Here is a 19268-nt window from a genome sequence, read left to right as displayed (position 1 = left end):
TCATGATATCTTGATCAGCACCTTGTCGTTTGAATGACAATGTAAGGATACAGTAAGCTAGTGGAGATTATGACCTATCGGCATCTGTGAGTTGAGAGGAGTAGATCTAGAGTAGTTAACGATTTAAGTGGGGGTTCTGTCGGGGGGTATACCGCCCTCGTTCAGACACAAGGGCAGCCAAACATTAAAAGTACACGACTGGTCATTAAACAGACATCTGAACCTACTCTTATGTAGAGAAGAAACAACACGCACCCGACAGAGTTCTATTATTATTTTATTATTGCACGTAGAGGCTACCAACACTGCAGTCGTTCTCAAGCGACCAATCAAAAACAGTAATACGAAAGCCAGTTACAAATCAACAAATAACAAATGGCGTTATAAACACCATTCGGCACCATACTACATCATTATATATAATATAAAAAATTCCAAATTAAAATCACATTTCCCCGAGGGTTTTTTTGTTTGCATGATGTATTTTTCAAATGATCATTTAAGTTTTTTCTGCTTTGAAGACAAATGTAAATTCGACAACTAGTTAGTTCTTTGCACCACTATCAGCTGTCTGTAAATTATGTTGGCACTTTTTACAAGTTATTTCTCCGAGATAACATGAATCACTTAGTAAGATATAGAAACTTCTGAAATGAGAGGAGGAGAAAAAAATGTCTGAACTGATAGGAACGGACATTTTTTTATAGGATCTGATTATAAACATTCATCACATTACAATTATATAACATTCATATCCTGCTCTCGAGGACCTGAAGACCCTGCCATTATTAATCTGATTCCATAATGCCCGATAGAGCACTTACAGCAAAGAAAATTAAATTACAAAAAAAAACCTGAATATTTCAAATTACAAAAAAAAACCCGAATATTTCATATTTTTTGTTATTTCATTGACGTGTATCACATGTTTGTTTACTTTCTTGTTTATTTTCATTCATAACAACCACCAAGTACAAGTACAAACCGTTATACGTAAGATTTACTAGATAATTTTACTAAAATCTAATGGGGCATCCATTACGCACTGATTAATTAGACTTTGAAATATGCACACCAAGTGTTTATTTGATAAGTAAACCAATAACATTACTTTATATTAAGAACTACTCGTATTTGAATCTCCCTTTTCCCATAATTCAATTCAATTCAACTTTCTTGCTTCCTTACATCCATACAAAAGGGATCGATAGCAAAACATACACGTACATAACACACAGTAGATCAAAACAACAACTTAAACATTTATCAAGCCAGCTTTCCTCAGTTCAAATGACTAGAAGTTTTAGATCATTAGACGAAAAGAGTCGTATCAAATTTTCAAAATATGTGAAATGGTGGTTCATTACATCTTTATGACTATTAAAGAAAATTGTTCTCACCGTAGAGTTAACGGAACACTTAAAAATGAAGTGGGTTTCATCCTCAATTTCTTTACAAAATTTGCATAACCGCAGAGAACGGGCAATCTTTTTTACCCTACCAGTCTCGATTTCTAAACTGTGGTTGCTATTTCGCAGTTTTGCGAGCAATTTTCTAAATTCAAAATCTTAGTATTATTTTTTTGCATATATTTCAAACTCGGATTCGGGGGCTTAACTTCGACTGTTTCCGGCTTCCAGCTGCATCAATATGTACGGAAACTGCCGAGATGTGACAAATGGACGCGATGGCTGAGAAGAAACGATTGGCGTTAGAATATTAGACACGTCACAGGCTTTTGATTCATACCCAGTGGTACATATATATTATTTATATAGAGGTATCTGAAGATAGAATCAAAAGCCTGTGAACACATCAACCATCGACCACCGTACTCCAGAGATGGATGGTTACTGATAGGATGATGGACACGTTAACCACTCCGCCACCGCTACCAGAGCCTTGGAATATCTGGTCAAAATAATACTAAACCGCCATTGCGCACATTTATTCAATACTATTCACTATAGTCTACGGCGACCATAAACTACCCCATGTATATGACACAACTCCTATGAGAACTGTTTCGCTCAATTTCCATTCATTTACATGACATTAGGAGGGGAAGTTCAGATACTGATTAAATTAATATGTTCCTTATAATTAATTTCTTTATGGAATTCGAATTTATGGAAATAAAAGTACATGGCAGAATTACTGAGATAACAAAATACCATGCTGACTATAGTTCTAGCAGTAGCTATATAAAAATACTGTATTTGTCTGACAGGTTTCGAAGAAGGCGATAAGTCAAAAAAAGTCAAGTCAAAAATAGTCGTTTGACTAGTCATTTTGTATGATGTGTTGTGATACCATTCATTACCAAGTCATATAACTGTATTGGCATACTAAATCAGATATATGAAAAGAGAAATATCATGAATATGTGGCTATGTTGAACATAAGTTATCCAAGTTTAACATGAGTTAAAAAATGGAAAATAAATACCTTGTTTTGCAACAAGTTGATTTTGAATGTACTGATTGCGATTAAAACAAAATTCTACAAGCAAGGTCTCACAGCTAAATTGTTCACAAAACAAATATGACACGGTATAAATTGCATTTGCAAAGACGTTTGCTTAATTATACATAATTCCATTAAGAATACATATGCCCTCATCAAAATATGAGGAAGGTAACAAGAGTTATGTCCCTTACAATGCAGTAATATCCAAAAGAGAATGGAGAAAAAAATCAGATTAAGATACACGTTCTTACATTATAACTCACAATTAGAGTTGCAATATGTTCAAGGTCTAAAGGTTTCAAAGAATCAAAAACAAAGAATTCATTACAATGTGTTCATCATTCTGTCAAGTCTCCGATTCTCCAAAGAGTAAAGATATGGCAAAATACTTTTTTGGTATATGAACAAGATATTCTTTAAATATAACATGTATTCAACATATCTTGACATCCTGCAATGTGTTTATGCTTAAACTAAATGGTTAATTCCTACATCACATTGATTATATGAATTATGATTATATTGCATGAATAATTTCTTATGAAATGATCTCCAAGACCTATACATGAGAGAATTGCAGGATTTTTTCAGTCTGATCGCAGAAACGGCTACTAATTTCAACTTCATGAAAGATGATTAATTAGCATTTTATCATTTTGAATTGATTATGTATACATTAATTTATGAAGTACATACATGAAAGAATTGCAGGATTCTTTTATCTGATCACAGAAACGGCTACTAATTTCAACTTCATGAAAGATGATAAATTAGCATTTTTTCATTTTGAATTGATTATGTATACATTAATTTATCAAGTACATAAACATTTGCACAACACAAAATTGGTTCTCTTGACCACAGGGACCTGACACTAATTTTTTACAAACAGTAATGTATGTATATATAATGATATTGTAAACCAAGAAAAAAGTAAGCAAAAAGGAATGAAATCCTGAAGAGCCATCATGAAATGGTGAAAGTACTAGAGGAAGGTCGTTGAGTTTTATTTTATAATAATATTGTATATATACATATACTGTTGGTAAAAAAATGTGCCAAGTCCCTGTGCTCTTGATGGAGAATGTCAGACATGACATGGTATCAATGATAGCACACTGTAAGTTGAAATAATTTTTTGGCTACACAGTGAAGTTGTTAACAATATGAAGTTGTAAAAGAAACTCAACACATGCAAATTTGTCAGGGAATAGAGTGGTACATTAATAATCTGGACGCCAATAATCCATAATACTCACAATCCGAATGAAAACTATGGGGGAACAAAATTGCTTATTGACCAAATAGGTGGAATTTTTCAGTCCGACAAATTTGCAATCCAAACGTGTTGGTCTGAGGACACAAGTGTTCGGACTACGGAGGGTCCACTGTCTCCTAAACAAACAATTGGTCATTTTTTTATGTTAATAGGACACTTAACCAATCAAACCAAATCAATTTATGGTCACATACTTTGAATTCAAATAAATTTCATGTTCATTGCTTGCAATTAGATAAAAACATATTTTTATTTTCATATCAAAAATATGTTTATGTAACATTACAACATCAGGTATAAGAAATCAAAATTTCAAAAAATCATTTTTTCTAACTATCATTATAATGGTACATGTGACTCTGTCATGGACACATCTAGAAAGAATATTTAAAATTCATTCACCATGACAGATTATTTTTCATGCATGATTATGAAATTTTATTGGGACAATATATCCTGAACTTGAAACAATAAACACCCAAACATGCAACATATTCCAAAGTAATCTTAGGAGTGTTTGAAATGTTTGTGTATGAATCAGATTTAGGTTAATCTGTGCTGTTAAAATCACACAATTCTGTTTACACAAAATTAAGCTTTATTCTTTATGATTTTTTTTTTTTTTTCGCAAATTATTCTTTAAACTGGAATACTTTAATCTCAGCACATTTGGTGTAAAATAATTCTGTTTAACTTAAGTTTCACTAACTACACAATCTTCACAGTAGCATTCTAGCAGGATAGTTTTAAAACAAAATTGTCATTGTCCTACTTTGTTAAATATGTTGTTGCCAAATTCAATATACCCCCGGTAATGTTTTACAGTAAGGGACATACAGTTAACCCTCGACCTATCGCCACTCATAATACCCCCATCTTATTACCGCCACTCTTTAATTCACCCTTTTATTCCGCCACCTGCCAACCCCTTTCAAGTACAAAAGTTCCTAGTCCCTAGAAGCTTTATCATTTTAGTATTATAGTTTTTATTTTAGACTTTGTAATAGCCAACGAAAAACTACATTTATTTTTCAACTTCTAGCAAGTAATATATATAATATTACTAAAGACAATAACTGGTCCTCATCAACTTAATTCTGCATAGATTTCTATTACAGATATGTCCTTTCAATTTAAATTTCAACTTTCCAAATAGCTGGCCAAGTTAACTCTAGTTTATATAACAGGAAAATATGGTGTTGAGAGCAAATTTAGATTAATGAGGAGAATATTTTATCTGTGAATGTATCGTTTTTTAGCAGAATCCTTTTGTCGGTTCTAATGCTGCAAAATTTGCAAATATTAACCCATGGCAAAAAACAATTTAATTACACAATATCTCTACATTTTCAACAATTCACAAATAAATATATCTAAACTATCACACCATCCAATCAGATCTCTATTACTTACACACATCATTCTCGCACTCATACAGCTATGAAATCATAAGTCCTCGTCGTATGCGTAATGTTTCTTTGGGAAGAGTCTAATGAACATGATCATGAAAAGGAATAACATGATTACAACGGCTAACATCACCCACATACACCAATCACAGCCCTTGGTGTGTTTCTCCACTTGTTCTGTAACCTTCTCTAGCTTGTTATAGTTCACGTCTGCCAGCTTGCTCGTCTCCACAACTTTCTGTAAACAGTAAATTTTAATAGCATGCCATTTTTGTCAGAAGTTTTGATTAAATTAGAAAGACTGTAATACACAGAAGCTAGCTTGTTCATCGCAACAACTTTCTGCAAACAGAAAATTTAAATTAAATTAAAAAAAAATTGAAAGTGCATACGATGTTTTAGCTTATATATCTTAACACTATATGTACTCTGTTTCAAAATTGGGATTAAAATATAAAATTGGAAAGGAAAAGGGCAGAACTACTATAGGCAGTTTATGGATCCCATCCTGCCCTCCATTTGTTAACCATGACAAAGAATTTAAAGCTACTTTTAATTCAAACATCATACTTCCATTAAAATAACTATTCTGATCTTTGTCTTTAAAGTTACTCAAATAATTTGTTTATTCACTTATTATTTATCAAAATTATTTACCTAAGAAAATGTTGGTACCAAATCAACAAAACCTTCCCTACCTTTGTATCCTCTTTGACGATTCTACCAGAATCTTTCACACTTTCTTTAAGATTTCTTGTCAACATCAACATTTCGTCGGCGAGACGTTCTTGCATCTGGTGATGGTGTTGGATCAGGGAATCTATATCTTCCTCATCCTGAGGATTGTTCTGTTTGTCTCCAGTACCATCTTTTTAATTAAAACAAACATTTTTTTCAAAACAGCACAATTTTAGGATGGAAACTGAGCAGTGGATATCAATACTATCAAATGTAATATGAGACAATGTTGTGGTGTAATGATGATGATGACATGCTGATGATGGTGCAAATGTTGATAAGGATGGAGATGATGATGATAATGACGATGATATGGTGATTAGGATGATGATGATGATGATTATATGATGAAGATATGATGGTTTTGATAAAGATATGATGGTTATGATGACGGTATGATGAAGATGATGGCAAAATATTTGAAGATCTTTGAGGATGATGATGAATGATGTGAGAATTTATTGTTGCAATATTGTTTTATTTGTATGTCTAGAAAATACTTTGAAAAATAAACAATTAGGAAAAAAAATGGTGGTGTAACACCCTACTGCTCATGTGCGTATATAATGAAATGTCAAAATACACAAAGAAAGCTAAAAACATCTGCTGAAAAGATCATCATATTGACATTGAATAAAAAATATAGAAACTATATCACTCCATAGACCTTATTTATCACATTTCAAAATAAATTGAAAATTTCACAAGAGCCTATTGATTGATGCAAAAATGAAGCTCATGACAATTTCTGATAGTCAGTGTCTCGCCATTAGGATCAAATATGTTCCTCATATCTAGATCTTTAGTGTATTCATTTGAAAATTCTATTTTTACTTAGAAAGTGTACAAATGTAGAAAGTGTGCAAATGTAGTCCCACAAGAAGAAGTCATAAGTGTGATTTTTGCTGAAGACTACCACTAAATGGCATCAGAAACCTTTGAATACATAGTACAAAGTTACAAACTATTGTACAATCTTACTCTGTTTGTCTTCTGTTCCTAGCAGCTCGTCCCTCATATCTTTCTGGTACCGTGCCTTGGTATGTAGATGGAGCTCCTTAGACTTTGTAGAGTTACCTTTCCCTGACGAGGAAATGGTAGCCAGTTTGTCTGTAGCCAGTGCTTTTTCTGTAGTAGTTGGCTGTAAAACAAATCACTGTAATCAATTAATAATGATCCATGCATCTGTAAAAAAGGGAATTCAGACAATTTACCATAAGTTAATAGCATGTCTGTTTATACCTTTATGTTTCATTTCCATTGAATGGATTATAAAATCCTTTGTGTGTACTGTAAACATTGATATTTTAACGGCTTTTAACGAAAACCCTGCATACAACTTCTGGCTTTTGATATATACCTGGTAGTTTATATATTAACAAAACTTGATGTACAGTGAAAAGGCCTTTGCAAGATTAGCAAAAATTTCATCGTCACATCACATTCCTCTACAGTAATTTTGAACAATAAGTATTTAAGTCTGGCAACAAATATATTACATTATCAAAGCACATGCATTACCTATATTCAATTTAATACATTTTAAGAGAATCATGCATACCAATTTTTCCGCTTCTATTATACCCTTCAAGAAGTCAACTTTTTTGTTGTAATCATTCAAAGTTTCTTGGCTTGGACGACTATGGAAAAAAAATAAAACAATCAATATCTGAAAACAGTTTTTTCACAAATTATTTTATTTATTTTCAGAACTTCATAGGGACAATTCAGCGAGGCTAATTATGTTACATAACCACAAAGCAAAATATGACATTAATGTATTGTTCTACATTCCTTATGAAATATATAACAAGAAATATTGACAAAGTCCACGACATTGTTCTAAGCGAGTTTGAACATTTCATATACATTTCACTACAGTGGGCTTTTCTGGCATATTACAGTAAAACCAACTAAATTAATTTCTGTTAGAACTGGTTTATTTCGAAAATATGAGCAAATTTTAATGTACTCTTAGACTGAATTGTCCCTTTAAGTGTTTGCTTTAAAAGAAAAACCACCTCTCAATTTAAGATGAGTGAAAATGTTGCCTATTTCCTGACAGGCAATCTAAACCCTAGAACGAATATACGTACCCGGCCTACGATACCTTTCGGCCGGGTACGAATTGGTCCCTATGTGTCGTAGTGGAGCACTGCCTCCGAAAATCATTCGGGCATAGTTTTCTATACTTTTTTGTAGGTTTCCAATTATTTTTTAATGCGTATACATGCATTTGCATATTATTTTTGTCCAAAACTAACATAACTACCATTCTTAATATCTATCGTACCGCTCACAAGACGTCAAATTCATAATTTGTGGACTCGCCGTATGTATTCCCTCCAGAAAGACCTTCATATGTATTATGTAAAAAAAAAATAATGCCTCGATGAGAATTCGATATTTTATATGGTTCAGTTTTATTGCCTAGTAGGTAAGCGATATCAAACAAGTACGATAAAAGTGCAAACAAAGTTTGTTTGCACTTTTATCGTACTTGTTTGAATCAAACGTTTTATAATGGTTTGCATAATCATTATTTTGCTCCATTAGCAGTAATAGGCACCAATTGTAGCTCTAAAGACGACATCATTTTCTGTCAAAAAGTCTTTTGAGCTACACTATTGCAGCTATCTAAACCCCAAAGACTTAACAACATAATATAATTATAGGATCATAAACTTAATTACTTTGAAATGTTATAATTAATAACATTCAGTTTTTGTTTGTTTTAATTTTGATATCAAATGACAAATTACATGTATAAGGATATTTAAATTTTGACAATATAAATAAATTTCTTCATAAATTTATTTTATCAAAAAAAGATAACATAGTCAGAAAGAATAAATCCCTTAAAACCATACCATGGAGACTTCTTCAGTTCACTCAGTTGATCTTGTAGTGCAGTAATAAACTGAAATAAACATTATTCATAAAATTATTAAACAAAATATTTAAATCTCATTTTAAAACAAAACAGAAAAGGAGGATTTTTTTTTTATTTAATTCTTTTTCTTTTCAGTTGGGGGGAACTGGTTTGGTCATTTTTTTTAATTTATTTTTTTTATTATTATTATTATTCACCAATGCAAGAAAAACATGTCATGCCAAATGAGGAAAAAAAATTTTTTACAGACAGTGGGAAACATTTTCTCAGTAGAATATGAGGAGACTGATGATGGATTTTACAAAGCCAGTAACAATGCCCATGAACTGTATCATTCTGAAACTGAGTGAAAAGCTATATATATATATATATATATATAGCAAACTATTACAAATGACCTACCAAATTGACCCATTTCACTATTTGAAGCTAACGTTATTTTTGAGCATGGAGACGTCCCATCCAACTTGAAAGGCGTCTTAATCGGCTTTCAGCTCAGTCTAGATCCATGACAAATATATGACTACCATATTTTACCTTTTCAAGTCTCCAATCCCATGTCGTTTTGTCTTTTGCCATTGTTTCACATCTGGCTAGCAGCCGGTTGAAATTTATCTCAAGTCGTGTGGCCATGTTGGCAAATTATCAGTGTCAAACAGAACTTTTAACAAAGCGTTAAATTTGCGTTCCATAAAACGCTTGATGGATATAGATTTTTATCGACCAAAATTAATCTCGGAATTGAAGAGCTATTTCCGGTGCGGAAGTGCATAGCGGTATCTATGGTTATCGTACACAAAGGGGAACAGCCACATGTAAGCAATCATCCATAATCTTTATTCATCCATATCTACCATAGAGATTTCTAAATATGGTGAAAGGATCACTTTCACGCAATGTCACGGTCAGGTTCATAGTTTCACTCACGAATTAGGGTTGATCACGTTAGAGGTCTTAAATAAACAAAGTGTTGACATTGTGATTCCAAAAGTAAACATTGATCTACTTTGTTATAAAAACATATTTCTGTCAATGACGCGAAGTTGTCATTCAATAAAAGGGACAGTATGTCACCACTAGACGAATGTTTACCAGGGGGTTTAAATTCTTTCAATTGGTGATAAAGACGGTTATTGTACAATTGTACTGTTATTTACCTGTTACCTGATACAAAAAAGCAAAGTGATCAGACAGCGAAAGGCTAATCTGAATGATAAAATATAAGCTTAGCTTACAGTATTCGGCCTACAGTTATGTTGACAACACAATAATTAGTAGTTCTTTAAATAATGTCATAAAGATAATGTAAATATTTTTGTTTTCCATCAATGTCATTAATTTATGATAATTTACAAAAGTTGCAGAAAGTAATGGCATAACAATAACCTTAATTAAACTAAGTAAATGAGCCTGTTTCTTATTGTTATCACAATATGATATGTTAACACTATGTAAAGAACACTGTAATATACTGATCTAGAGCCATGCAGCATGTGAATAAGAAATTAACTACCATCATTGGACAATGATGCAAAAAGCAAAATTTAAAAAGATGAGAAACATAAACACAATTTTCTATCACTCCTAGTCAACAAAACAACAAAAAATATCTTTAATTCTGACTCAATGGTTCTAAATGAGATACATGAACTAATTCCTTTAAATTATTAAAAAGAAAAAGTACAGTATTTCAAATAGAACTAGAACAAAACGTTTCGACTGAATTATCATTTCAAATTGTCTGTATTTCGAGCATTGTTGTAAAACCTTGTGCAATGCCACACATGAAATTACACAGTCACTGATAATGAAAGTATACTCACCAGGAACTGTGGCTCTTGGCGAGTTCAGGCATATAAACATACATGTCATCTACAGTCACTACAATTCATAAACAATGTCAATATATTAGATACATAATTCATGTGTTAACTGGCTGGTGCTGGATTCAAGACTGGCGAGATTTGTCAACTACCTATCAGGCACACAGATACCCGAGGCATCCCGAATACCAGCGGCATTCCGATAATTGAGACAACTCGACCAAACCCTGTTTCACTACAACATTGTCAAAAGTCCACAAAACTAACTGCACTAACATTAGTGACACATGTACACACCAATGATAGAATATTATGATTTTTGTGGTGGTTTGATGATGTATTGTGTCCAAAGTCTGATTGATCTGTTGACACCATACATCATTGCATTTTTTATGAATAAAGTTACAAGCATATACTGGAGAAGAAAAAAAGGAAGGGGGCTTTTGCCAGATTTGACCTTAGTTCAAAAAGATATAATAATAAGGGGAGGAAGCTTATTGCCAATAGAATACAATAAAAACATATGTTAGGTACGTAAAACATGTAGATCAATTTGATTTTTCTACGTTTTAGATCACCATGGCTGCAATAACCAACCCCATCTACACCCCAAAAACTGGGACAGATTTGTTATCGTCCACAAACTTCCAGGTAGCCCAAGACATGTCTGTTACACCAGGGACAATGCAGAGTGTGTTCAAGAAAGACTATCCATCTTACAAACACTATGGCCGAGACGCTGAAGCCGAGCGCCCTGCCCTGGCTGAGGTCATGCACAGAGACGGAACATACTTCTGGGAAAAGGCGTCGGAAACATCCAAGTCATTTTCATATAAATACATGCCAAAGATGGTGGTTCCAGATGTCCACAGAAAACTGAGATCAACCAATTTTAAAATGGATTCAGATTTAAGCAAAGTAAAATCCTTTCAGACAATGCATGATTCATATTTTAAGCCTAAAATGGATGGTGATTATGAGCGAGTACAGCCTGTAACTGCATTGTGGGCGGTGAATATTCCCCAGGGGGACAGAGAAAAAGCTGAGGAGCCGTGGTCAGACTACAGGGATAGATATAGGGGGCATGATACAACAGTACACAAGGTAGAAAAGGTACCCTCCATGCATGAAGGTAAGAAATATGTAGAGGAGAAAGTCTGAAAGATGACTGAAAAGCTGTTACAGGTATAGCAATATTTTATGTGCTATAAATACTGATAGTGAATTTGGAAAAAAAAATAGCTTTTTTTAATTGTTGTGTGTGTGTTTTATCAAACGAATACAATTTTATTTTGTGGACAAATATTTGAAGATGATCTAATGTTTTCTAATTTAGGAGGCCCTTCAACTGTGAAAGGGGATGGTCGATACACCCACTTCAACACAACACATAATTCTACATTTAAGGGCGAGTTTCAAACTCCTGTCAAGTCTCTGCCGGCAGTAAGTGTTTTATAACGTTCTTCTTCACTTACAATGGTACAGTGTCACTTATCTAAACTGGATGTCTCCATAGCATAATAAGCTCATATAGTCAGGTTTTGGGATTATACAGGTTTTAATCACTGAAAATTAAGAAGGAAAATTCCATTCAATTATGGCGGAATACCCATGCTGGATCCAGATAAGACAGACAGATTTTGATAAGTTATACCACATAATTGTATATACAAATTGTAATTATTATCCTTGTTTTCTTTTGAAATCTGTTATCTGATTAATATAAAGTACAGACCTAGTGTCATGGATGATCTGACAACATCCCATTAGAGGTCATGTTGTTGATCTGGTGACCTTAGTCCCTGTGAACCTGGTACTTAAATTCAAATGCATTTTCTCCACCTAGCATCATCATTCGGAAAAGACATTTCATCCTAACATGCTTATGCATATCTAGCTTTGTTGTACTTTATGGATGAAATGACTACATAGGGTATTTGAAAATGATTTTAACCAACCATTTTTCTCTCCCTCCCCACCTCCTGTCAAGAAATTTGGAGGTTGTAATTTTTTTATGGTCAATTTGAAAGGTCATGCCAGGTCACCGTATGAGATGGTAAAAGATTGACTATAAAACAGTGCATGAGAATAAGGATCTGCATATCATATTACGAAATCTATTTCCTTTAGAATTTGTCAATATTTCTGTAAGAAATGACAGTCAACTCATTTCTATTTGTTTGTTGTTATTTGTATCTAGCCGGCATGTTTGTTTGTTGTAGCCTACAGGTACTAATGTACCAAACGGAGACCCAGCTAAGGAGACGTTAAGGGAGACAACTATGCAGTACTCTTTCCCAAACAAGGCCGCGAACAGTGATTACAAACCCTACTTAAAGGATGAAGTCAGCCGTACTCTTGGAAAGACTAATTTTAAACAGGCCGATGGTCACTGTAAATACAACGATTATCAGAGTACAGCCACAGTGTCATACATACCTGTGACATCACCATGTAAGTACTGCCTATTCATTCACCCCTGTAACTTTGTAATGAACTGATCCAGCATTAGATATTAGAAGAGTTCAAATGTGTAATTTCAATGTACCGTAAATTCTCATATATAGTGCACCTTTGTGTATAGTGTCTAGGTATTTCATAAACAGGGTCCTTAATCGAAAAAATGAGGACCCCTTTGTAATTGAAATGGACTTTCATAAAACAAGTGGTTTTCTGAACAATTCCAAATGTCTGATGCAACTTTCAAAGCAAAAAAAATGCTTTTTTGTAGCACTTGCAATTTCTGTTTATTTCTGTCTTTTTTGTTGCTTCAGATCAGAGATACAAACCTGGTAATCACCGCAACCACAGTGATCTACCAGAAGGAGACCACGATCAGATCAGGGGTGGAGAGCGAGTCAACTTAACAACAAGTCGATATTACCATGGAAACGTGAGTTTCTTACATAAAACATTATTTGATAATGTACAATTTACTGTTGGTTAGTCCCACCTTTCGGTGATTTTGACGTCAAAAATTCTGGTAAGTGGGACTAACCGACAGTATATTGTAGTTTGCTTACATCGTTTTGGGATATTGAAACCTCCATATTGTTCTATGACATCTTCTATTTTTGCATTAACAAACATGTTTTTTTGCAGCCACCACCTGGTTTGCATAACACCATCATCTCTGGAGCGAATCTGAGGACGAAGAGTAATGTATGGTTTGGTGAGCCGAGTATGTCCAACACATTCTATGATACTACAACAGATGATAACTTCCATCCAGTCTCTGTGCCCTATACATACAATAGGGCCAAATTCTACAAGGATAGCAACATCCCATTAAACTACTACGAAAGTAAGTAAAATAGTTTCTTTGGTAAGGATTACGGAATTCTCTAATCTGTTAGGGAGGTCAAGGCCATTGACACGGCATAAGTCAATTATGTTTTACATCTTATCTTTTTTGTATTTTGCAAAGTTTTATGCTCTTTATCTGGAACAGTTGATGAAAATCAGGAATAGAGAAACGGACTGGTCTTTGCTGTAAATGTTGATTTCAATCTAATATGTATGTGATACCATTATATGTATCTCAAATACATATTGTAAAAACCTACGGAAAAAAATCATGTGTATACAGGGAGGGGGGTCTTTGTGCTCAAGTTAAATAGTGTTTTTTGGTTTCATTAAGCAGGTGGTCTTTATTGAGAGGTGGTTGCTATGACGGGATTCACTGTATTTACCCTATATACTGTATAGTATGTGCCAGAAACAAGTGCTGTTCCATGTTGCTTTGATATTTTGGTATATCTGTATGACTTTCATACTTTGGTAGCATTTTCTTGTTCTATTGCATTTGAACATTTCTATTATTCTTTTTTCATTGCCATGTTTTTCCATTTAATTATTGATGCTCTTCATATTGAATTTCCTATAGAAAGTGAAGCTAAGCACACATCATCATGGACGGATTACAAGAATCCACGTCGTGGGAAGACAGTACCCAACCCAATAGCCATCAATAATGTAAGCATACATAATTATTGTAGAATTTCATAATGAAAGTTTTATTATGTCATATTGATAATAATCATTATGCTTTCATTAAGAGCAAAATTGTCTCCATTTGTTTTAAAAAAATATAATTTAATTTCATATGTTACACTCATTTCTATTAGTTAGATCTTTGAGGTTATTTTGCCATAGACTGAAAGAATTGTACGTCAAGTATTATGATGTCATATATACAAAACAGTTTCGCGGGAATTTTAAAAGCGACACAGTCATTGGTCAAACTTAATTATTGGATAAGATATCACTGCGCCACAACTCAGTTTGTTTTATTGCAAAGGTAAGTAAAATCAAGGAAATTAACGCCTTATTAGTACCTGAGTGAGTTATCAGAGTTAAATTATAAGCATTATTCTCAATGTCTTTTGGGGTTATGAAGTCATAGACAAAAAACGGAAGGACATTCTTCATAGATTTTTCTTCTTCGTTTTTTGTCTATGACTTCATAACCCCAATAGATATTGAGAATAATTGCTTAAATAAATCTAGGGATATATTGAAAACCAACAATTCATAACCTGTCTATAGAGACCACCCCAGGGACAAGGTAAAAGTGGTCTCTATTTATAGCCAAATGGTCTTTATACACAGGTCAAATTGTGTTATAAATGGCTATTTGGTACCTTTAGAAAGTGTTCTTTATAAGCAGGTGGTCTTAATACAGAGGTGGTCACTAAGGCTAGTTTTACTGTATTGCAAATTCATTTTAGAAAAAAAAAAAAAAAAAAACATTTACACAAGAATGTTTTCAATTTATAAACCGTTGTAAGTATTTATTTTTACTATTTTTTCCAGTTAATGAAATCCCACATTTTGCCCCCACTGAGTGGCCCCCAGAAACACAACACAACTCATCAAGTGACCTTCACCCCTAAGGATGCTGAACTACACAGCTACGATGCTGGCCGGTTACAGAAGAGTAGTGTCCCCTTGGGCACCATGAGTGCTTAAACTCGACATGAGGTTGTCTTTGGGTTGTAACAGAAATTACTTTCTGGCGTAAAATGTTGCAACATGTTTGTAATCATGGTATCAAGCGTAACAGAAGATTAAATTATATTAATAAATAACATGTAAAAATGCAACATTTAAAAGTGACTTTGGTTTGAATTATATCATTTAAAAAAAAAAAATAAGTATTTGGGTAGATTTGATAATAAAAAAAATGATAAATATGTGCTTGAATTTCAGTGCTCATACAATTTTTTAATGTTGTTGGTTTATTGTTAATGTTACATAATATGTTATGGAGTATTGATATCCCAATGATTGCAAATGGCAGATTTTTGCAGGAGTATTGCATAAAGTTGTATCGATGTAAAGCCATACATGTATTATTCTTTTGATGATGTGGATTTCTGTTGGAAACATATTGTAATACAGATTTAAAGTTATATGTGCCGTATTTTTCATACTCACGAATCAAGATGAGCTTTTAATATGTTATTAATCATCAAAAATTACCAACTTTTTGAAAATTACAGTACCTTCAATGCAAAGGTCATAATTTTACATGTACAAATAAAAGCTGAAAATGATTTTTGGCAGTACTGCCAAAAATCATTTATTTACATCAATAGTGAAGTGAAATGAGTACATACGGTCAGACCATGAAGCCAACTTGTGGTCTACAATTTCATGTTACATTTTTACAATGTTATTAGTAATTGTAAAGTGATTTCTGCAGGGATGTTTCCATGTAAACATATTTAAGGCATAAAAACAACAAATTTACAGTACAAAATTTCTGTGTTATAACTAACGTTTATAAGTCATCTGAAGCCATTTGAATGATTTTTACAGCTTTGTTCATCAAACCTTATGGTTTTTAATAGATTAACGATGAAAAAATAGCATGTCAAAATTTTCGCCCAGTTACGGCACATATAACTTTAAAGAAACAGAAAAATTCAACTTAGGCATTTTCAGATTGTAAATGTATATATGTACATGTATTTCATTCGATGTCAGTGTGTGTTCATATATGCATAGTTTTGCATATCTGACAAGGTTATTGTGTCATATTGCAAAGAGAAATACTTTTTTAAACTTACTTAATATAAAAAAAAATAATACATTCTGTCTTTTTATGATAGGTTTCAATTGTGACATCTTCATTTATAATTAGTGAACAGAAATTATATCACTTTTCCTAATATTATGACAAACACTTGCTGAAACAATCAATGCTAATTCACAAGGGCAGATTACTCTGTATAAATGGAAATGCATAGTGCAAAATAACAGTATTATCCAAGAGATTCCTCGCCACACAATCTAACAGCATTTGCATAACTGTTACTTTCTTCCCGATTTATATTTACTAGTTTGCAATTCTACATATCTGGAGCTTTTAAAAGATTCAGTTCTTTAATAAATTAAGCATTTGTTAACAAATTACCAAAAAATAGTATATTTAGATAATACATGTATATGCAATTACGATTGCATGAATTTTATGAATTCAATTTCTTATTGCTCAATCTATATCTTTTGTTGTTGAGAATGTGATATTTATTCGAATTCTTCAGAAATATTTATTTTAACAATTTATGTTTAGTAGATACTTTGGTGTATATATTGTCAGAAGATTATATTCTATACTAAATACTCAAATTTAAAGAAAGTGTTATGACTATACCAAAGGTATTTTAGTTTGATTAAATCAAATTCAGGTATAACTTTAAATTAGCAAGCAGTATATGAAGTGATATATTTATAAAGTATCTAGTCTGTGATTTAATTATGTAAATGTATCGTCTTTCAAAATATTTACTGGTAGTGATACATGTACTACTGTTTTATAAACTAAACTGTTTACATGCCACTTTTACAGTTAAGTTTTAACATACTCTGCTTTTAAAATGATTTTTTTTTTTTGCTGTAACTGTAAGCATTTTGCTTTATTACAAACTATACTGTTGGGTATACTCCCTTTATATGCTGTACTGTGATAATGATATGTGCATTATAATGCTGAAAACATACTGCTGTATTGTTAACTTAACTATATATATACATATATGCTATAGATATTAAGCTGAAAACATACTATGCTATAGATACTATGCTGGAAATATACTGCTCTGTTTTAAACTATATGAAATATAGATATATGCTGAAGATATTAAGCTGAAAGCATACTATATAAAGTATAATTTAAAAACTGGATTGCCAAAAATTAGCATTGCATACACAACTTTTATAATCTAAATAGTATTACAGTATTATCTAAATCTCTGGAAAAAACAAGAACTGGATATTTAGAATTTCTACAAAGTGAAAACATGTTAAAATCAAAATGATCGTGTTCTGTGGTGTATAAGTCCAACAATAAGACTGAGTTATTGTGTGTGTTTTTTATTTTTTTATTTTATTTATTTATCTATCTATTTATTTTTGTTTTTATTTTTATTTTATTTTTGTGTTTAGTGCTGTCCTTTGCTGTTGCGATCTAAGGTGTTAGCATAATCTTTTGTGGTATTTGTGATAAAATATCCTTTGCATTTATTTGAAAATTATGCCCACTAAATTATCTATATCCTAGAGTTTTGTTGGCTTATTAGTGTGGTGTTTTTTTAACTTTTCAAAGAAGATCATTTCCTCATTTTTGTTTCCATTTCTTTTCCATGGTTGTGTTTTTCATAAACCCTAAAATCTGATTACCATATATATTTAGAATGCTTGTTTGTTTTACATTTGTCTAGTCCAAGATGATGATTTTTGTCTGAAACCTGGAATATGTATTTTGAAAGATTTGTTGACATATAATCAAAATTGTGATATAGTGTTTGTTGATCTTGATGATTATTTATATTTGTTTTAACTTCCACGTCAATGAATAGTTGCTATATATGCCATTTATGTAAATGTTTTTTACAGTTTTTATCCTTTTCATGCTTTACATATTTTTTTGTCCGATTTATATAATATATATATATGTACATGTGTAAATAGATTTTTGAAATCTTTTAAAGATCAATATTCATTGCACATATTTTAAATAGCTATAAATAATATATTGTCTTTCAAATTTGATAAATATTTAAGAGATATTTTTTTGCAGTGGTTTGAATTGCTATACATGAATATATCAGTTTGTTCAATATCATTGCTACAAAAATGTGTTGTTGAACTATTTTTTCTTGACGAAATTCACATTAATGTATAGTTGTTGTTAATGTAATTTGTTGTTATCAAGATTTGTTGTTGGTCGTTTGTATTCCAGTATAAAGTTTGCTCAAAATATATAAAGTTTCATTCATTGGTAAAAGGTACCATACATATTGATACATAAAATGTGTGATTTTAATGATATATATCCTGTTTTATTTCGTAATTGACAGGTTTGTTTTGCTGTGATCATTATGCAATGTTTCTTAATTTCTTGTTTCTCAGGCCCGCCCGCATCCAATATGAACCCCCCGCACCACTCACTTTTTATTGAAATCAAAAAAATAAAAACGTCCGCGCCGAAAAATAAATTCCGGAAAAAAATCCGACGTTGGTTCCCGCATTATCCGGAACTTGACCGATCCGTGTTTTAGAATCTCCCAAATCAGATCATTGAAACGTTTGTTTATCCTTTAGAAGCTTGTGATTGCACATGGTACACGGCAGCAATAATGATTTCGCTT

General features: G+C 32.3%; 2 protein-coding genes across 2 annotated transcripts; one reads left to right on the top strand and one right to left on the bottom strand.

Annotated features, from left to right (window-relative positions):
- Positions 1-883: 883 nt before the first annotated feature.
- On the bottom strand, positions 884-9549 carry LOC138333141 (vesicle transport protein USE1-like). The gene is made up of 6 exons (XM_069281308.1): positions 9326-9549; positions 8766-8815; positions 7457-7535; positions 6877-7036; positions 5856-6025; positions 884-5395 (listed from the first exon to the last, which is right to left on the bottom strand). Exons 1-6 carry the CDS (start codon positions 9419-9421, stop codon positions 5195-5197), a joined length of 756 nt encoding a protein of 251 aa, XP_069137409.1. The 5' UTR covers positions 9422-9549; the 3' UTR covers positions 884-5194.
- On the top strand, positions 9532-19006 carry LOC138333140 (stabilizer of axonemal microtubules 5-like). Its single transcript, XM_069281307.1, has 8 exons — positions 9532-9603; positions 11185-11743; positions 11948-12054; positions 12834-13065; positions 13386-13504; positions 13714-13915; positions 14498-14586; positions 15427-19006. Exons 1-8 carry the CDS (start codon positions 9571-9573, stop codon positions 15580-15582), a joined length of 1497 nt encoding a protein of 498 aa, XP_069137408.1. The 5' UTR covers positions 9532-9570; the 3' UTR covers positions 15583-19006.
- The last annotated feature ends 262 nt before the right edge of the window (positions 19007-19268 follow it).

The sequence above is a fragment of the Argopecten irradians genome, chromosome 10 (genome assembly GCF_041381155.1).
Source record: "Argopecten irradians isolate NY chromosome 10, Ai_NY, whole genome shotgun sequence".
NCBI lineage: Eukaryota > Metazoa > Mollusca > Bivalvia > Pectinida > Pectinidae > Argopecten > Argopecten irradians.
The sequence above is the reverse complement of the archived record's forward strand: the minus strand, read 5'-3'. Positions and strand labels throughout refer to the sequence as shown.

Excerpts from the sequence above, each read along its gene's own strand:
- LOC138333140 (XM_069281307.1), top strand. The coding sequence starts at position 9,571 with ATGGTTATCGTACACAAAGGGGAACAGCCACAT. Across the intron at positions 9,604-11,184 it reads ACAAAGGGGAACAGCCACAT|ATCACCATGGCTGCAATAAC; the intron begins GTAAGCAATCAT and ends TCTACGTTTTAG. Across the intron at positions 13,505-13,713 it reads GTCGATATTACCATGGAAAC|CCACCACCTGGTTTGCATAA; the intron begins GTGAGTTTCTTA and ends GTTTTTTTGCAG.
- LOC138333141 (XM_069281308.1), bottom strand. The coding sequence starts at position 9,421 with ATGGCCACACGACTTGAGATAAATTTCAACCGGCTGCTAGCCAGATGT. Across the intron at positions 7,037-7,456 it reads TAATAGAAGCGGAAAAATTG|CCAACTACTACAGAAAAAGC; the intron begins GTATGCATGATT and ends TTTGTTTTACAG. Across the intron at positions 6,026-6,876 it reads AGGAACAGAAGACAAACAGA|ATGGTACTGGAGACAAACAG; the intron begins GTAAGATTGTAC and ends TTAATTAAAAAG.